At 47.4% G+C, this 20,357-nt stretch overlaps 1 protein-coding gene and 1 non-coding gene across 2 annotated transcripts in view; both read left to right on the top strand.

Moving 5' to 3' along the window:
- LOC108790035 (peroxidasin homolog) overlaps positions 1 to 20,357 on the top strand; it is a 36,171-nt gene that overhangs the window by 13,022 nt on the left and 2,792 nt on the right. The window contains exons 8-18 of the mRNA XM_018560212.1: positions 614 to 731; positions 1,880 to 2,049; positions 2,664 to 2,936; positions 3,169 to 3,285; positions 5,220 to 5,378; positions 5,521 to 5,623; positions 6,980 to 7,137; positions 7,687 to 9,181; positions 13,856 to 13,990; positions 14,643 to 14,851; positions 18,804 to 18,906. Of these exons, the coding sequence (XP_018415714.1) occupies positions 614 to 731; positions 1,880 to 2,049; positions 2,664 to 2,936; positions 3,169 to 3,285; positions 5,220 to 5,378; positions 5,521 to 5,623; positions 6,980 to 7,137; positions 7,687 to 9,181; positions 13,856 to 13,990; positions 14,643 to 14,851; positions 18,804 to 18,906 (3,040 nt within the window). The remainder of the gene's footprint in view (positions 1 to 613; positions 732 to 1,879; positions 2,050 to 2,663; positions 2,937 to 3,168; positions 3,286 to 5,219; positions 5,379 to 5,520; positions 5,624 to 6,979; positions 7,138 to 7,686; positions 9,182 to 13,855; positions 13,991 to 14,642; positions 14,852 to 18,803; positions 18,907 to 20,357) is intronic.
- On the top strand, positions 17,292 to 17,363 carry TRNAC-GCA. Its single transcript has one exon. It is a non-coding gene; the product is annotated as a tRNA-Cys (tRNA).

Raw genomic sequence — 20,357 nt, 5'->3', positions numbered from 1 at the left:
CTACCATTGCGGGAGACCTCTTATGATTACAGCTCCCTTCTTCCTTTTTCTGTACCTGTGGCCAGAAGAGAGACAACTGTTCAGTTCTGACTCCAGCCAATTGTTTGGGATAGAATAAAGAAATATACATTTTCTATAAGATTTATATTTTGCTCTCTGATCCCATTTTATAGGCTTTCCTTACTTACTTCCTGTCTCGGTGGCACTGAAATGGAGTCCTAAATGGACTGGAAGGTACAGAAAGCAATTAAAACATAGAAGTTCTTACCCCTTCTCTCTATACTCAGGGTTAGGCAACCCTGGAACCACAAATGTATGTATTTGTTGGGATTTGTAGTTTCTGCTCAGCTGGAGGGCCGGAGTTGCCCTCCCCTGCTCTAACTCAAGGGTTGGCAACCTTGGCATTTTCAAAGTTGTGGAAATACAAATCCCACGAGGCATTGCAAGACTGACAGCTACAGGCATGACTCCCGGAGGTACCTAAATGTCAGATTGCCACCTATCCATGCCTGTCATGAATGCCTTCTTTGCAATGCTCTGCAGGCCTAACTGCAACTGTGTTTTTGTCAGAACTGGTGATCTGTCCTTTGATGGGGGTCTCCTTTTCCTCTAGAAATGCCTCGAATTGTATCAGAACCTAGGGATGCAGATGTCGTCCTTGGAAATACCGTTTATTTTATCTGCCGAGCCGAGGGGAATCCCAAACCTGACATCAGATGGATACATAACAAGTGAGTGTTGCAGTGAGTGAGAAAAGCGCTATAAGGCATTGGCACTAATACCTATTGTAAGAGATACCTACATGTCAGATTGCCCCCTATCCATGCCTGTCATAAATGCTGTCAATATTATTCAGGATGCCCCCATGAAGGGAACTGATGCTGCGACTCTAACTTGCCTGGGACCAATCATAGACAGTCAGTAGTCTGTGGGGTATGGGTCAGGGGTAGGCAACCTCAGCACTCCAGCTGTTGTGGAACGTCAAGTCCAGTAAGGCATTACAAGACTGACAGCAACAGGCATGAAGGGATATGTAGTTTCACCACAGCTGGAGTGCTAGAGTTACCTGTTTTTTTTAACTAAGTGATTACATAAACCTAACGTACATAAAGTATATATAGCTAAAACCTTTTTTTTTTTTAAGTTATAAATCATAGACTAGGGATGGGTTGTAGAACCCCCTGCAAAGTTTGGGGAGGGTTCCTTTCACTTCCAGTCCTGAACACGCCACAGAAAATAATGGATAATCTTTCTGAAGTAAGCAGAAATCCCCTTTTAAGCTGGCCGTCCGGCATCCATCAATCAGAAGATCGAAGGAGCTGGTTGGAACATCTACGGGCCAGATGGAGCTGGCAGCGGCTGGCGGCTCATAGGCCAAGATGGAGGAATCTGTTCTATTTTCATTCAGTTTGCAGGTTGAACAAAGACAATAAATATACGGCCAGCTTTAAACAGTTTTCGCCATGCCGGTTGTTCCCCTTAGGAAGATTTCCTTACCAATTTTCTGTCCCTTTCTATCACCAGGACAAATAGAGGGATGACTGTTCCCAGCAAAGGAGGGGCATAGACAGCAGTAGGAAAGCCTACTCAGTCCAAAACTAGAAAGAGATAATTTTTTAAAATTTAATTTTTACATAAAGAAAAATGTTTAAATGATTACTAAATAAATGTTTAAAATGTGTCTCTAAAGTAAAAAAGGTCTTTGAGAGGATCCGATGACCATGTGTCTTCTTTTACCTTACAATCATGTGGCTGTTCTGGGTAAAGGGGCTCTAAGTGAACAAATATTAGAATTTCATGCAAAGGTTCATAAATTGGTGAGAAGAAGGCAAAATCAGGCAAATTCTTTTTCCCATCTCTAACCTTCGCTGTCTTCCAGCAACGAGATCGATATGAGTTATGACGGGCGGCTGAATCTTTTACACGACGGGACGCTGATGATTCAGAACACGCAAGAGTCAGATAAAGGGATCTATCAGTGCGCGGCCAAGAACATCGCAGGGGAGGCGCGCACTCAGGAAGCGGTCCTGCGCTACTCCGGCAGCCGCTGTAAGTAACACTGATTTTACAATTGCAAGGTGCAAGGGAAAAAAACTAAAAACAAGAGGGTACCTGAACCCAAAATTTCTAATAAGCTCTGTGCAGCATCTTATGTGCATTTGGTAGGCAGAGATCAGAGAAACAGGTACTATTGTACTGCACTGTAACGTAATTTAGTATTATAGCCAGGGCCAGATTTCCCACAAGGACAACCAAGGCCCAGCCTTGGGGCAGCAGAGAATAGAGGGGCAGCCGGGGTGTGGAATTCCTATCTCCCGACTCCCGGGACATGTAGTTCTGGGTGCCGGGCGGCTAGTTGTTTTCTACATTTAGCCCTGCTTTGGGCAAGCACGGCTAAATGTACAGCGGGAAAGCTGCCGCTTGTTTTTGTAGTGGTCTCGGTGATGTCTCGGAGATAACTTGTATGCAGCCTGCACACAGGGGGCGCATTGAGGAACCTGGCATTGGGGCAGCAGATGGAGTAAATCCGGCCCCGATTATAGCACAGCTTTATTGTCCAGCCACGAGCGGCCTTCTTCTTCACAGACAGTACACGTTCATTCTAAAGGCAGCTGACTGGACTGTCATGGAAGGTACTTAGCTTTGTCTTTCTGCCTCCTCAGTGAAGCCGTTGTTTATAATCCATCCACAAACCACTGAGGTGCTCGTAGATGGAAGCGTGACCCTGGAGTGCGGAGTCTCTGGGGATCCTCAGCCAACGATCACATGGACCACGGAGAACGGGGAAGCCATCCCCAATGACGGGCGCTTTACCATCACCAGCTCCGGGGGTCTGTACATCCAGAACCTCACCGCCGCCGACCAGGGGCTCTATCACTGTCATGCCAGCAACAGCGAGGGCAGCGTACAGGCCTCGGCATCCGTCATCGTACAAGGTGAGCGTGGACGGAGAGCAGACACAATGCCGTAAGGCAAATTTATTGATTGCAATATTGATGTGATAACTTCCCGTCTGTTGATGTTCGACAGCAAATTCTTCAACTGTGCTAAAGTCACAGAGCCCATGTGACTTATGTTTGTTCCTTATAGCTTGTTATAAATAGTAGCGTGGCTTTTACTTTTCAATTCTATGCTCCAGCAATCTTCACTTCCTCACTTCGATTTTAGATTCGCAGAAGTTCTTTGTGGTTCCCAGAGACCAGACGGTGACTGAAGGCCGGGATGTGGAATTTCTTTGTTCCGCCAGAGGACGACCAGCTCCTGTCATAACCTGGACTAAAGACGGTAAGGCCCTGACCTCTCCCACCTTGATTATTGTGACCTCCCCAGAAGAACCTTTTTTAACCAGATCAGCTCCCTCACCTTATGGACCAGACATTATGGACCTTATGGATCTTTACATTTCCACTGTGGGCCTATTAAATCGGCAAAAACTTTATCATCACTTAAAACAGACGTTCCATGAAAAACGGAAGGTCCTGGGATAGCTGGGCACTTGCAATCCCACGGGAATGCTTCCCAGTGCATTCTCGTGAGAGGAAGCAGTAGGAGTTCTGACATCACCCACAATTCCCAGAAGCTGGGAACGTGGGGGGTATTTTTTTTTTTATGTTATTTCTTCTTAGAACATTGACAATGGTTTCATCAGGCAAGAAGTGAGTGAACATTTCCAACAGGCCCTCCTTATCATCTCGTCTTAATTGTAATTGTAACTGTAATATCCTTCTTGTATTGTAAAGCGCTGAGCAAACTGTTGGCATTATATAAATCGTGTATAATAATAACAACAGTCGCAGGATTCTTTTATGCACATTATTTCCTCTCATTTCCTCCACCGTTGTCACAGGGACAGGAAGTGACGGAACCCCAGATAGCATTAAAAACCTAACAGGGGTTGTAAACCTTCTCCATCCTGTCCCCTGTTTTATCTGGGCACCAAGACTACGTCTCTCTCTGGCAATTTTGTTGCATGAAGGTGTTCAGGGCTAAAACTGAAATCAATTTGTAAACATGTATGATTCCTGTGTGAAGAGTGCAAAATCCAACTTGTGTGGAGATTCTGTGTCACCCCGCTTATCTTCTCAGCCGTGTGATAATTCCTCTGGCGCTGAGCCCGGTCAGCTGATCAGCCGTCGGTTGGGTGTCTCTTGTGCCAAGGCCGGTATGAATGCCAGACCTCGGTGGGGATTGGACACATGACTGCTTCTGATGTCCTTAAAAGACTGCAACTGAAAAGCTTTTATATGCTGCTAGAGAGCGGGGTTCTCATCTTCTCTTGGCTCTCTAGGAGACGCAACAGGCTAGCATTTTTTTTCTTTTTGGTGTTTTTATTTAAAATAAAAGTTTGACTTACCTTATGTGATGCCTCTTGATCCGATCATCTTTTTCTTTCCAGTAGTTTACAGGAGTCCCTCCAGCGCTGGTGCCGGTCTCTGATCCAGCGCTGACTGCTGCGTCTTCCTGTCCCATGGTGTCTGTGGGCGTGCACGCTGCCGGCTGCATGCATTGACTTACACTGTGTCTCTCCTCTTCTCCCGGCCGGAGATCTCTACTGCACATGCTCCCGCCCCGTCATCCTTCACGGCCGCTCGAGAATTTTCAGATCTTCGGACGGGAGCGAGCGACGGAGACACAGGTAAGTAATAATCTTTTTGGTTACTTTAAAAAAAAATGTGTTTACATATATCTACTGCTTGCTAGCAGTAGATATATGCAAAAAAATCGCGAGGGTTTAATTCTACACATATAAAATACACAGGAGACCTGTTTTATCTGCAAAAGGCTTTGTATTTCTGTCCATCAAGTTCTGAGATTTATACAACTCTGCCATGCAGTCAGTCTGCGGGTGCTCACTCCTTCTGGGTCCATACCTCCAAAAGCGCTGCAAACGCACATGAGTATGGAGCTGCACATCACTTCCCAAGACCTAAAAGCAGACTTTGTTCCCCTCCACTCCCAGACGTTCCATACTTCTGTGTTTTGCCCCTACTAGTGCGGTATTCTACCAGTTACATACCTGGGATCTAGGCACCGAGGACACTCAGCAACTGTAATAGCAGCAAATCGGATTACATCGGCTGTGTTTTCTTATACAGGTTTGAGAACAAAGCTGTAACGTGATTGGTTGCCAAAGGAAGTGCACCTATTTTCAGTTGTCGCTGAATGAACCATTGTATCAGAAGTTTTCTATTAAATTGTGTCTGTTGTTGTGTCATTAGGAGGAGAACTGTCAAATGATGGGCGACATGCGATTCTGGAATCGGGGACTCTCCATATCCTGAAATCTGTGATCAAGGATAGCGGGCGGTATCAGTGCCATGCCACCAGCTCTATGGGGGTCAGCTCTGTGTCGGTCCAGCTGTATGTGCAGCCACGAGGTAAGCAGGGTCTGTGAGCAGGAAACCTAGCTGGGGCCTAATCCTGTGGCCATAGGGGCTTTACAATACATATAGCACTATCATCTTTTCCAAGGTTGTCCTGTATAGCTGATGAAAATCTCACTGACTGTCTGCATCTCAGATACAGCGCGTGTCGGGGATACCTTTGTGGAGACATCCTTGCGAGAAGCCATCCAAAGCGTCAACAGCAGTTTCAAGGCCACTCACAGATACCTGTTCAGCAGGTGAGGAGTCTCACTCGTACAGATGGCTGCCCTGTAGGTAAGAAGCCCTTTCTTGTGTAAGCCCCAGTGCTGTGTCAAAAATAGGAACTGTCTGTGTTACCCCACAGCAACCACTCAGATTCAAACTTGTGCTGGAAGATGGCGGTCAGTGGTCAAAAGCTGAGGTGGGGTAATACAGCATGAAGCAGCTTTGATAAGTGGTTATTCCTACAGATGACTGCTCCTTGGGGGAAGAGGCAATCTTCTATTGCTGCTCAGTGGAGGAGGAGGAGTCGCTTGGAACTGCTCAGTAAAGGAGGGATGCACATTTAAAACAATATACGAGGGGATATAGTGAGGACACTAAGCAAAACAGGAAGAAATTAGTCATTAAAAAATATATGGCAGAATTTTTTTATAGCAAGGCACAACATCTATAGGTTGCACTAAAATCCACTTGTTAAAACAACCTTCAAAATATCGACAATCAAAAGGAACTTTTTAAATGGAAAGTGGGTCTGAACAAGGCTTTTACACAAAGGAAAGAAACGTTCCTGTTTTGTTCTTAGAATTGGAAAACTGTAGCTACATATCTGATTATCCTGTGGTGAGATTTTTATATTTCCCCCAATTCACACCAAAGGCTTTCATAAACCAACTCTTGATGATAGGTGCGCAATACTCTGTGCTTTCTCTATAGTTTTATATTTTTAATTCTGTCAGTTACTTTGCCATAGTTGGTTCCAAGCTTGGTATGAGGAAAGGTAAGGTTAAACATGACCTGGTCCCACCAAATATCCTGAATCAGTATGAGTTCCAATGACATATTAAACTGAACTCAAAAAGTGAAGATTTGCTTTCCTATAAGGAATGTCTCCTCTAAAAATGTCTCCTCTAGTCTGAAAATTGTCCTTTTGTCTTGAATTCCTCCTGCAAAATGTCACAGAACGTCCTGTGCCTCGGACTGCTATTCTCATCAGATTTCAAGTGAGATTTGATGATGTCACTACTGTGATGCTCACTGTTCTTCTTGCTGAAGAGGAAGCTGTACCCGAGAACCTGTAGTGCAAGGATCTCTTCCATCAATAATCAGACCACCTGTCTTGAAGGGGACAGCACTGATAGGAGAAAGCAAAGCCCTGCTCCTCTATCACAGGGACACAGGGTGGAACCAGGGCATGGTAAATCAGTAATGGGGAAAATATGAGCTGCAGGGAGACCACATGCAATATTGATGACCAGTCCTTGGCCCTCTGCTTTTTTGTGCACAGCTTCCACAGTACAGGTCCTCTTTAAGATACATTTCTGTCCGTTGGTGTCTTGGTAGAACACAATGCTGCACCCTCTAAAAAAGACATTTTTGTTATTTTTATACAGTTTACCCAAGTCGCCTAGTGATCTTTTTGCCCTGTCCCGGTACCCCCGTGACCCTCAGGCCATCGAGACTGTTCGAGCAGCAGAGATCCTGGAGAGGACCCTTGAACTGATAGAGGAACATGTGCAGCAAGGCCTGCCTGAAGATCTGAACAGCACAGGTAGGCCAGTGATCTTGAAGAACTGGGCTGATGTAGAGCAAAGTTGCTGGTGTTCTGTAGCCGAAGTAGTTCACCGTTCTGTTATGGGCCCATGTGTGTTTTAATGAAGTGTTTTTGGTGCATGTGTAACAGATCTAACAAAAAAACATGTAATAGATACCTGAATCTGTCTGGACATAGATTCCTGTGTCCCCCTACACCACAGCACTCACAATGGGAAGCTGGTAAGGGCTCAGTTGCTTTGCACGGTGTTGTTAGTCTAACTGTGGAACATGATTACATGATGGAAGAGCAGAGAGGTGACCTCATCAGTGTGCTACTGCCTCTTTATTGTCCAATCACAAGCTGGGGGATCCTGGATCTGACTGCCCCTGCTTAACTACATTGTAGCCTACAGTATTCATTATGATCAAATGACATGTAGTAACTTTCCAGCTGTAGTGGAATTATGGGTGGATGGGGAGACCTGGGTCCATAGCAATCCTCCCTATTATCCACCAACTTTTACTGTTTTATGAGTCTATAACATTTCAGTTCTACCCTCTACAGGTTATCACTATAGGGATCTGGTGTCCCCTCACTTCATCAGCATGATTGCCAACATCTCGGGATGCTCTGCTCACAGACGGACACCTAACTGCTCGGACGTTTGTTTCCATCAGCGCTACCGCACCCACGATGGTACTTGTAACAACCTGCGGCATCCAATGTGGGGGGCATCTGTCACTGCTTTCCAGCGCCTGCTTAAGCCCGCCTACCAGAATGGCTTTAACCAACCCAGAGGAGCATCAGATGAGTCCGGTGTGTTGCCTTTACCGCTTCCTCGTCTGGTGTCCACCACCATGATTGGCACAGAGACCATCACTCCAGATGCCCAGTACACACACATACTTATGCAGTGGGGTCAGTTTCTGGACCATGATCTAGACCAGACCATCCCGGCACTCAGTATGTCCAGATTTTCTGACGCAGCACCCTGCAGCCAGGTGTGTACCAATGACTCACCCTGCTTTCCCATCAGTATGCCCGAGAATGATCCGAGGTTAAAAAACGGACAGTGCATGTTCTTTGCCCGATCCAGCCCGGTTTGCGGCAGTGGAGTGACCTCTCTTCTTTTGGACTCGGTCTATTACCGAGAGCAGGTCAATATGCTCACTGCTTACATTGATGCCTCCAATGTGTACGGGAGTTCTGAGCAAGAGTCCTTAGAGCTCCGAGATCTGACAAACCAGAGGGGCCTGTTGAAAGTCGGTGGAGTGATGTCTTCTGGAAAGGCAATGATGCCTTCTGCTCATGGGCCTCCTACAGAATGTATGCGGGACGAGAGGGAAAGTTCAGTCCCGTGCTTTTTAGCAGGAGATCATAGAGCTAATGAACAGCTTGGCCTTACCTCCATGCACACCTTGTGGTTTCGGGAACATAACCGCATTACAGAACATCTAATGATGCTCAACCCTCACTGGAATGGCGATAAGATCTACCATGAGGCCAGAAAGATTGTTGGTGCTCAAATGCAGCACATTACCTACACCCACTGGCTTCCAAAGATTCTTGGAGAACCTGGAATGAGAATGTTGGGGGAGTATAAAGGTTACGACCCTAACGTCAACAGCGCAATCTTCAATGCCTTTGCCACTGCTGCTTTACGATTTGGGCACACCCTGATTAACCCCATTATGTATCGACTGAATGAAACCTTTCAACCCATCCACCAAGGGCATCTCCCACTGCATAAAGCCTTCTTCAGCCCTTTCAGGTTGCTCCAGGAGGGAGGGATAGACCCTATTCTGCGAGGGCTGTTTGGGGTGCCTGGTAAGATGAGGGTCCCCACACAACTACTCAACTTGGAGCTCACCGAGAAACTTTTCGCTGCTGTGCATTCGGTGTCCTTAGACCTTGCGGCTATCAATATCCAACGTGGCAGGGACCATGGGATTCCACCATACAATGACTACAGGGTGTTCTGCAACCTTACCTCAGCACAGGACTTTGAGGACCTGAAGAATGAAATCAAGAACCAGGATGTGAGGCAGAAGCTCCGCAGGTGAGTAGTTTACCCTTTTTGAACTACTGTATTATACAAATTGATCAAGAATGGAACATTCCATGTAAGCACTTTACACAACAATATATTGTATTTATATGGCCAACAAGTGTAAAAGACTAAGAAAGGGAAACACATGTGACCATCTAGTGTTAAAAAAAGAATTCATGATAAGTAAAGGGCTTGCAAAGGGGATCTGTCACTATTTTTGAAGTTGAAAAGCTCCTGTTCCACCACACTGGCCTGGGTTGTAGAATGTTTGCTCAAAGATCTTCTGCATTCAACACTTCCAGGATTGTCTATGCTCTGTGGTTTCCTTCACCAGACACTACAAGTTGTGGGGGCTGGTAAAAAGAACCATAACAAACAATGGAGCAACCAGGCATGAAACACACTTGGAAGTCTACTGGAGATCATTGAGTAGGCTTCGTCTTCAACCCAGAAGAGTTGGCGGCATGGGCAGCAGGACGGGTCAGCATTAAAGAAGAACTCCAGCTTGTCAAAAAGTTAACCCTTGCAGTAGGGCTACCCCCCCCCCCCCCCCCCCCCCCCCCCGTGCACTGCAAGGGTTAACTGCTCATTTTTCTCTAGGGATAATAATAAAAAAGAAATATTCATCCTGCAACAGTTACCTCTGCCCTCTCTTCCTCCCTTCTCCGGCTGTAGAATGTTCCTTGGCTTCTTCACATCCAATACCCTTGTATTACACCATACAGGGGTACAGGTACTCTTAAAAACAAGATCTCACAGGGACTCGTGTACACATATACACAATCGCACACAGACACACAAAGGGTGAACTTGATGGACCTGTGTCTTTTATTTAACCTCAAATACTATATAACTATGTAACCTGATGATGTCACAGATCCGTATACCACTGGGACCCAGGGGAGTGGTCTAGCAGCCAGGCAGGACTGAGGATCTGTTGAGTATTTCTTTCATATTATCGCCCCTGGAGAAAAACAAGCACTTATTTTTTTCTACAACCTGAAGTTCTTCTTTATTTGCTTACTTTTCAGGCATGACTGCATTTCCTCCTTCGAACATAGTGACAGAGTCACTTAAATGCACAAACCGGAAGGAACACTTAAATGGTTTGAACATTACAAATAATTCAGCTGCAAAAGTAAATCTGCAAAGAGAAGCTCTTAGCGACCTGGGATGCTCTGGCCACCTCCCCGACAAATCTCTGATGTTATTATTTAAAGTAGAACTATGGGCTTTTCCCCATAGTTCTCCTTAGTGTAACGGGAGGACACAAACTAGCATCCTCCCATCACCCTAAGCTCCGTATACCGCCAGCTACAGCTCGCGCTATACTGAGACGCCGCAGCTGAAGCGGATCCCGACAATTATGTCTGTATCCACCCAGCTGCGTAAATGACAGCTGGCTCTGCCTATCTAGAGGCAGAGCCAGCTGTACCCGCCCCCTCCCCCGTCCGTTCCGCCAGTCAGCGCTGGAGGATCGGAGCGGGGAGGGGGGAATACAGCCCCTCCCCTGTCAGGCAGAGAGCCGTGACAGGATCGAGAGGTGAGCGAACGGCGGTATGTGTTCGCTCACCTCCCAATCTACTGAGCCGACCTGTGACAGTCTCATTGTCACAGGTCGGCTAGAACTATGAGGTGAGTGGAAATCTCTGACCTCATAGTTCTCCTTTAATATTCTGATGAATATCTTTACACCCATGAGTCCTTACGGAGCTGAGCTTGTTATTACTAAGCCATTGCTTCTAATACACAGAAAATCTTTAATGGATTAGCACCATTGAATTGACTCTTAGAGAATGTGCTACCTAGGGATCAAGGTCGCCATCCATCCGAACATTATTGTAGGAAAGATCTTTGAAGTTCTGGTACTGGACCACATGCAAGAGTGTGTAATATAATATATGAAAGTGAAAGCCAGCATGAATTTATCAAATAAATGTATCTTATTTCTATGAGGAAGTAAGCAGAGAATTAGATAGATAGATTTTATTTGTCACATACACAATCGTACAAGTATGATATGCAGTGAAATGCTTACACGACTGCAGAGCAGTCGTGACGGCAGCCGACTACACCGGCGCCATCTTTGTAGAGCAGTACGGTGACAAGACGCGGATGTAGAGAGCCTGCAGCTTCTCCTAAAGCTCCGGGTGTCGCCTCTGAACGGCAGCGTGATACAAGTGCAGGAGCGCTGTACAATCTTAACCGCCATTAATCCCCAACGGAGAACCTGACTGTGCCAGTTGGTAGACGAGAAGATCGTTATGGGCCTCCGCATAATCCCCCATCTTGTCCTCGACGTGGACGACTCCGTCTCCCAGGGCGTCAACATCCCTTCTCAGCAGCAAAAAGCACATCTCTATGCAGGGAGCACCCAAGAGACACAAGCACGTCCCCTAGGGTAGTGTCCAGCAGGGGGCGATCAGCAGTGGGACAATCCTCAATGGTGCTATTCATCTCCTCACACACATGCACAGTAGGGCCAGACCGCTCGTCCCCCTCCCCAGGCCGTATCTGCGCTCCCCCAGAGTCCAGTCTGGGCGTGGATTTTGCCGGGTTGGCGGTCACCTGGCTCCCACCTCCTTTCGGCTCCCGCTCGTTACGGCTGTCGGAGAGTTGCAGAGAGGACAGGGTGCTGGACGAGCCGGCGCCATCTTGAGTCCGCGGCGAGCCCGTCGAGCGGAAAAATTCAGTAAGTTTCCGAGGGCCTTTCTTAGATTTTCGTTCTCTCCGACGGTCGCTGGGGTCAGGGGCACACATGGGTAGTATCATGGGAGTCCTCTGTGCTAAGGATTCAGCCCTAGGATTTCAGCTGTGCCGGAGCTCCACTATCCTGCGACCATCCGAATTGGCTCCAGGTGCAGTATAATCTGGATTTGGCACAGTTCCTCACAAATGTAAATTAAAGTGTATTGGTTTATAAGGTCCAGCTCATAAATGGATAGATAAGAGGCGCAATCAGTCATTCAGAACGGTCTAAATCTGTAAGTGGTAAACCACAAAGTTCAGCTTTGGAACTGTAACACTTTACACCCAGGGCTGGATTTCTCACAAGGCCAACCGAGACCCCGCCTTGGGGCAGCAGGGAGTAGAGGGCCAGCAGGGGTGTGGAATTCCTATCTCGGGACGCTCGGGACATGCAGTTCTGGGCGCCGGGCGGGTAGTTGTTTTCTACATTTAGCCCTGCTTTGGGCAAGCAGAGCTAAATGTACAGCGGGGAAGCCGCCGCTTGTTTTGTACAAGGTCACTTGTATGTAGCCTACATATAGGGGGGCGCATTGAGGAACCTGGCATTGGGGCAACAGAGAGACTAATTCCGGCCCTGTTTACACCTCCACTCCAGGTTACTACCCCCTCCCTCAGCAGTATTTTTAAAAATTTATTTTTATTTTATACAGGTGCTCCTCGGGTTGCGATCAATCAATTACGATTTTTCGCATTTACGATGCAGTTTACTGTACAGTAAATAACTGGGAGTAAACTCCCAGTTATTCGGCACCCACGGATCGGTAGGTGCTAGATAACTGTAGATTCTGGTTGCTTGAGAGTTAATAGTAACTCTGAAGCAACAAGCCCCGAGACACTCCGCTTCCCCATTCACCTGCCGGCTCGCTTCCGCAGCCGGCAGGTGAATGTAAACAGCCGGGATCAATAGCAAGACTGCTATTGGCTATTTCAAATTGCAATAGCCAATAGCAGACTGGCTATTGCCACCTGCCCACTGAGCAGAGGAGTGGACCTAAGAGAGAACTTTCTCTCTCTCAACTCCACTCCTCCTGTTAATGGGCAGGGATTCAATAACCAGCCTGCTGTTGGCTATTGCAATAGCCAATAGCAGTCTTGCTATAGATTCCCATTGTGTACTGTCTGCTGCCGACCGCGGCAGTACAGTACACAAGCACACTCCTCGGTTTACAATCTTTTCGGGGTTTCGATGGATTTTCCAGAACGTAACCCGAGGAGTGTCTGTACTTGCCTTTTCCTAATGCCTTCGGGCTGGTCATGTGACACAGCGTATCTTCTTCAGTCTTCTCATGGAGGTTCTGAATAATTCTGGAGTGGAGCTGACTTGATATTATCAGTGCTGCTGTCTCCACCAATACATTGAGAGTGATGTGTTGATTGCCTCTCCAGTGGGCCGGACCATAATGCCCTGCACTCTCAGTCTGTTCTTACTTTTCTGGGTTGAGTGATGCTAGACGTCATTGAGAGTTGGGAGAAGAAAAGGTACTTCTGGGGACAAGCTGAGTATTGCAGCCACAGAGTTTTTTTTTTTTTTTTTTTTAAAGATCCAGGGTGAGGCCCGGAGTAGGCAAAAGAGAGAGATTTATTCACGGGTACCACTGAGAGATATAACTTAGTGGTCTCCAAAAATTCCTTTGCATCTTTAAACCATCACAAAGCCTAACATGCTATACAAGTCTCGTCTGACCTGGTGACTGGATGGTCAGGCACTGCAATCTGCACTGTGGATAGCTGGGTGGGGGTGAAATGCTCAACCATACCTGGAATTGTGGATGACCCTCGCTGGCAGGGAAGGTAAGTATGTCCTCTACTAAACAAACCTGTCACTTAGCCCAGTGCTGGCAGAGTACAATCTAGTTGGTTGTTACATAACAATATCACACTCTATTGGATTACTTTGTGTCTCTCTTTCTTACCAATGTTCTTCCCGATCTGCAGTTTGTACGGGACCCCCAAGAATGTGGATCTCTTTCCAGCCCTCATCGTGGAGGATCTGGTCCCCGGGACCCGCGTTGGCCCCACTCTTATGTGCCTTCTGGTCACTCAGTTTAAAAGGCTTCGGGATGGAGACAGGTACGGTGTGCCCTTTGGCCATTTGATTATGCAGAGACTCTGAATTCCTGGCAAACGCCATATTGTAAGATGGAGCTGTGAGATTTGCCAATGCAGGGCAAAACAACATGGCTACTTTAGTGGCAGTCCCAGCAGCAGCACATACTCACCTTGAGTTTGATACCTCATTGCTGTGGCATCGTAAAGAAGGGGAGTATTAGCAGCTATTGGGCTGGCGTTGAAGTGGACCTGTTGCTTTGACCTGCATGGACAGGGCCCAAGTTCACTTCAATGATATGCTTTTAGATTGTGATTTTAGAAGAACCTTTTCGCCATTTGTCCCTCTGTAGTATTAATATTATATTGTTACACTTTCTTACTATCCAGAATCCTTTATTGCTGCTGTGAACATTTTACAATTTCTTTACACCCAAGGTAAGTGGATGGGAGAGCCAATCAGGTTTAGCTGTGTTGCACATCTGCTGACAGGAAATATGCTGACAGGAGGGGAAAGCAGAGGAAGCACAATGATGGCTCCCCAGCATTCTGTTGCTCGTACTTAGTCCAATTAGCAGGCTGGAGTCTGTATTCTTGATCAGTCTGTTAGATATATATATAGATTATGTTTGACTTTGGGCCTAAAGGAAATTCCCTGTCACTTTTCCCCATGCAGGTTCTGGCACAGTAATCCTGGTGTCTTTACCCCAGCCCAGTTGACTGAAATCAAGCAGACCTCACTGGCTCGTGTCCTGTGTGACAACGGTGACAGCATTCAGCACGTCCAAGACGATGTGTTCCAGGTGGCCCTCTTCCCTCAGGACATGCGGCCTTGCAGTGACATCCCTGGCCTGGACCTGCGCTTCTGGAAGGAGTGTTGCGATGGTGAGTCCAGGGGGGACTGTGTGATGGCGAGTCCGCGGGAGTGGGGGATTTTGGGGCTGTGTGATGGTGAGTCCAGGAGTCCAGGGGTGCTGTGTGATGGTGAGTCCAGGGGGGCTGTGTGATGGTGAGTCCAGGGGGGCTGTGTGATGGTGAGTCCAGGGGGTCTGTGTGGTGGTGAGTCGGGGGGGGGGGGTGTGATGGTGAGTCCAGGGGGGCTGTGTGATGGTGAGTCCAGGGGGTCTGTGTGGTGGTGAGTCGGGGGGGGGGGGTGTGATGGTGAGTCCAGGGGGGCTGTGTGATGGTGAGTCCAGGGGGTCTGTGTGGTGGTGAGTCGGGGGGGGGGGGTGTGATGGTGAGTCCAGGGGGGCTGTGTGATGGTGAGTCCAGGGGGTCTGTGTGGTGGTGAGTCGGGGGGGGGGGGTGTGATGGTGAGTCCAGGGGGGCTGTGTGATGGTGAGTCCAGGGGGTCTGTGTGGTGGTGAGTCGGGGGGGGGGGGTGTGATGGTGAGTCCAGGGGGGCTGTGTGATGGTGAGTCCAGGGGGTCTGTGTGGTGGTGAGTCGGGGGGGGGGGGTGTGATGGTGAGTCCAGGGGGGCTGTGTGATGGTGAGTCCAGGGGGTCTGTGTGGTGGTGAGTCGGGGGGGGGGGGTGTGATGGTGAGTCCAGGGGGGCTGTGTGATGGTGAGTCCAGGGGGTCTGTGTGGTGGTGAGTCGGGGGGGGGGGGTGTGATGGTGAGTCCAGGGGGGCTGTGTGATGGTGAGTCCAGGGGGTCTGTGTGGTGGTGAGTCGGGGGGGGGGGGTGTGATGGTGAGTCCAGGGGGGCTGTGTGATGGTGAGTCCAGGGGGTCTGTGTGGTGGTGAGTCGGGGGGGGGGGGTGTGATGGTGAGTCCAGGGGGGCTGTGTGATGGTGAGTCCAGGGGGTCTGTGTGGTGGTGAGTCGGGGGGGGGGGGTGTGATGGTGAGTCCAGGGGGGCTGTGTGATGGTGAGTCCAGGGGGTCTGTGTGGTGGTGAGTCGGGGGGGGGGGGTGTGATGGTGAGTCCAGGGGGGCTGTGTGATGGTGAGTCCAGGGGGTCTGTGTGGTGGTGAGTCGGGGGGGGGGGGTGTGATGGTGAGTCCAGGGGGGCTGTGTGATGGTGAGTCCAGGGGGTCTGTGTGGTGGTGAGTCGGGGGGGGGGGGTGTGATGGTGAGTCCAGGGGGGCTGTGTGATGGTGAGTCCGGGGTGGGTGGGGGAGAAGGGTGTGATGCTGTGTGATGGTGAGTCGTTGGGGGGTGCTGTGTGATAGTCAGTCCAAGGGTGCTGTGAGTCCAGGGGTGCTGTGTGATGGCGAGTCCGGGGTGATAGGATCTATGTGGAGCTCTGATACACGCTCCCCGGTTTCTAATGATGTTTTATGAGCGGCTGTAACCTCTGAGTCATGGTGTGTTGGGTTATAAGACGTATCTGTCCTAAAAAGGAGAACTTTTCAGACAACGTGCCCTGGCACACACCCCACTTTATACAACTTTCCCTATTTATTCAGCAGGACGGACAATTTTGGCAGCTCACATTAAAAAACAACAACTTTATATCGCTATTTCTGCTCTTTTCTTTTCTTATTAACTCTTGTTAGGTTTTTTTCATAAACATTGTACAGTTGTCACCAATGTATGTGCTCTGTGAATCGTATGACGGCACTTTTCCCCATCTGTCTTTACTATTTGACAACTTGTTCCCGGGATTGTTCATTGTTTCTGTTTTATATTTCTTTGCTTGTTTTTTTTTAGCACTAAATAGTAAACGTTTACAATCTGATCTCCGGGATCACCAAATATTGTCTAAATAATAGAGTCCTGTGTATTCTTCATTGAATCTCGGTGAGCTTTGTGTATTTATTCCAGATCTGTGCAGTAATCCAATGTGAGGAACTTCCTGTAAAAAAGTATCTCTCCCTGTGCAGGGTGACTGGTCTTGTCTCCGCCCCCTCCTGTAATAAAGACCGCTCACTGTTGCTCTCTCTCCTTGTGCAGGATGACTGGTCTCGTCTCCACCCCCCTCCTGTAATAAAGACCGGTCACTGGTGCTCTCTCTCCTTGTACAGGGTGACTGGTCTTGTCTCCGCCCCTCATGTAATAAAGACCGCTCACTGCTGCTCTCTCCTTGTGCAGGATGACTGGTCTCGTCTCCACCCCCCTCCTGTAATAAAGACCGGTCACTGCTGCTCTCTCTCCTTGTACAGCATGTCTGGTCTTGTCTACGCCCCCTCCTGTCTCTTAACATGTGTGTAATGTAAGGACATTTTAAGGCTTGCTGTGGTGAAGAGCTGTTTCCTCTCAGTGCGAGTTTTTCCAGTTTTCCTTTTTTCACTTTTCCAGGAAGCAGTCAAAGCAAACAGTGCTGTAGACATATACAATGAGTCACTATACCTGTTCTAGATAATCAGCTGCACATGTGCACTGGGGGTATAGCTCAGTGGTAGAGCATTTGACTGCAGATCAAGAGGTCCCCGGTTCAAATCCGGGTGCCCCCTTCATTTTTACATTTCCGAATACTCCAGATCTGAATTACTGAACCGCATTAGCAACAAAAGGAAAGAAATAAATATATTACTATAGCTAAGAGCTGTGTTTGGGTACGGGTAATTATATGTGTGGAGTGCTATGGCCCAGCGCTAGTTAAAGGGTCCCTCCTTGTACATTTGTCTGCTCCTATCAATACAAAAACACACAGAACCTTGGTCTTAGGAAATCGTATTTGCCTGTAAGGGCAGAACTGTTTATGTCTCTAGGTATATACTATTTACACATTGGGCTCAGGCTCCTGGGTTGGGAGGTGTAGATAAAATGCAGATGTGCTAATCTCCTAATGCAGACACCCAGAATGAAATGTCTGCACCCGCCCTGCTTTATGCTGAAAGACTTATTGCTAGGTGTTTTACATCAGTATGACTGTGTGTGTATATATATACACACACACACACACACACACACACACACACACACACACACACACACACACACACACACACACACACTATATGTATTGGGAGAGCTCTAGACCCGAAGGTAGGCAAAATAAAGCTGCTCCAGTGGCTGCTGTCTGTCAATCTTGCCCCTTTGGGGTCTCCCAGAGCAGTCAGAGGATGAAAGCGCTATAACCCCAGCACAAGATTTGTTTTTCACAATAATAGGTCAGAAGATTCAACCAACGTTCTTCAGGGGTTCCAAACTCCCACTCCTTTAGGACTTGAATGGTGGCCATGACTAGAGATGATGCTGGGTCAGGAATAACAAATAATAAGGTATTTGCAGTGCAGGTTGCCTATTCTGACATTTCAGAAACTCCTACCATCAATAACTAAATCCTCATTTTTTTGTTATTACCTATCAAGCATCAGATTCAATCACAAAGGCGGAGTATCTTCTGAAATCTTATTGGGAAAGTGCTTGCACTTGTGGTACTCTCATCCTTTTACATGCACTGCACCTTGCTTTATGGTCAGTGGGAGGTATTTTGTGTCTGTGCCATGCCTTCTGCATTGATATGATGAGGAGGAGGTGTGGGGGGGGGGGGGCACAGGTCCTGTTTTTTGGAAAAGTTTCTAAATGTGCTTATTGATTAGGGGTATGGGGGGCCATGGACATGTTATGTTATGTGTTTTTCTAAATGTGCTTATTGATTAGGGGTATGGGGGGCCATGGACATGTTATGTTATGTGTTTTTCTAAATGTGCTTATTGATTAGGGGTATGGGGGGCCATGGACATGTTATGTTATGTGTTTTTCTATATGCGTTTATTGATTAGGGGTATGGGGGGCCATGGACAGATATGTTATGTGTTTTTCTATATGTGTTTATTGATTAGGGGTATGGGGGGCCATGGATAGATATGTTATATGCTTTTATATATAAATAGGGATAAGTGACACTAATATTTGACTAGTAATAACTAGTATTTTTATGAACCCAGGTTGTGGAACACAGGGTCAGTCTGATGCCCTCTCTTCACACTTCCGGAACCGACGGGATGAGGAATTCACCTATACTGACAGATTCAGCCCTGAGGACTCCAGGTAGGTATTGGCATACCCTTTCTGTCTATCTTAGTCGTCAGCATGTTGGATATCTGATCTTTAAGAACAGTTTTTCCTGGACTGTGATTGGGACAAATATTGGGGACAAAGGTTGATGTTTTGAGACAATATCACAGATTAGGTACAGAACACACACACTGTGGAAGAGTACAGTAGCTGGAATAGGAAGTAGTGTCATCTCTTTCTGACATAGCATTCACCCTTGATGTCCTTGCTGCAGTCTGTATAGAATGCTGGAGCTGAGGTAGTGCCCCTCTCCTTTCAACAAAAAAGGTGTCCTCATTGTTTACATTGATCTCCCACTGCTTCCTAATTCACTTTTATACATTTGACATATAGACTTCTGGCACTTCCCGAGACCCACCATTGTTCCTTGTGAGACTCTTCCTCAGATGTCTCCATCCTCAGTAGCCCTGAGATCCACTGCTTTTGCTTGTGGGATTTTTTTTCAGACGACTCCATTTTCTGTAGCCCTGAGACCCACAGCAGTTGCTTGTAGATTTTTCGTTAGACATCTCTATCCTCTGTAGCCATGAGACCCATCACTGTTCCTCGTGAGACTTTTCTTTAGACCTCTTTATCTTCTCTAGCCCTGAGACCCATCACTGTATGTTGTAAAACTCATCTTCAGATGTCTTCATCCTCTGTAGCTTCAAAATCCACCACTGTTCCTTGCGGGACTCTTCTTCAGATGTCTTTGTCTTCTCTAGCCCTCAGAGCCACCACGGTTCATTGTGAGACTTTTTTTCAGAATTTCTGACTTCTCTAGGCCTGAGACCTGCCACTGTTTACTTGTAAGATTCTTCTTCTGACATCTTCGTTCTTTCTAGCCCTAAGAACCACCACTGTACCTTGTGAGACTCTTTTTCAGATGTCTTCATCCTCTGTAGCTCCAAAATCCATCAATGTTCCTTGTGAGACTCTTCAGATGTCCCTGTCTTCTCTATCTCTGAGACCCGTACTTGTTCCTTGAGAGACTCTTCTTCAGATGTTTCTGACTTCTCTAGCCCTGAGACCCACCATTGTTTACCTGTAAGACTCTTCTTTTGACGTCTCCATTCTCTATAGCCCTGAGACCCACCACTGTTCTTTGTGAGACTTTTCTTCTTACATCTTTATCTTCTCTAGCCATGAGACCCGCCACTTAACCTTGTGATACTCTTCTTCAGATGTCTCCATCTTCTGTAGCCTTGAGACCCACCACTGTTCATTGTGGGACTCTTCCTTAGACTTCTCGATCTTCTGTAGCCCTGAGACATACCACTGATCCTTGTGAGACTCTTCCTCAAATATCTTCATCCTCCGTAGCCCTAAGACCCACCACTTTTTCTTGTAAGGCTCTTCTTCCTATGTCTCTGACCTCTCTTACCCCTGAGACCCACCACTGTTACCTGTAAGCCTCTTCTTCAGATGTCTCTATCTTCAGTAGC

Source organism: Nanorana parkeri, unplaced genomic scaffold (assembly GCF_000935625.1).
Source record: "Nanorana parkeri isolate BGI_ZX_2015 unplaced genomic scaffold, ASM93562v1 scaffold17, whole genome shotgun sequence".
NCBI classification, from domain to species: domain Eukaryota; kingdom Metazoa; phylum Chordata; class Amphibia; order Anura; family Dicroglossidae; genus Nanorana; species Nanorana parkeri.
This window is presented reverse-complemented; position numbering and strand designations above follow the sequence as displayed.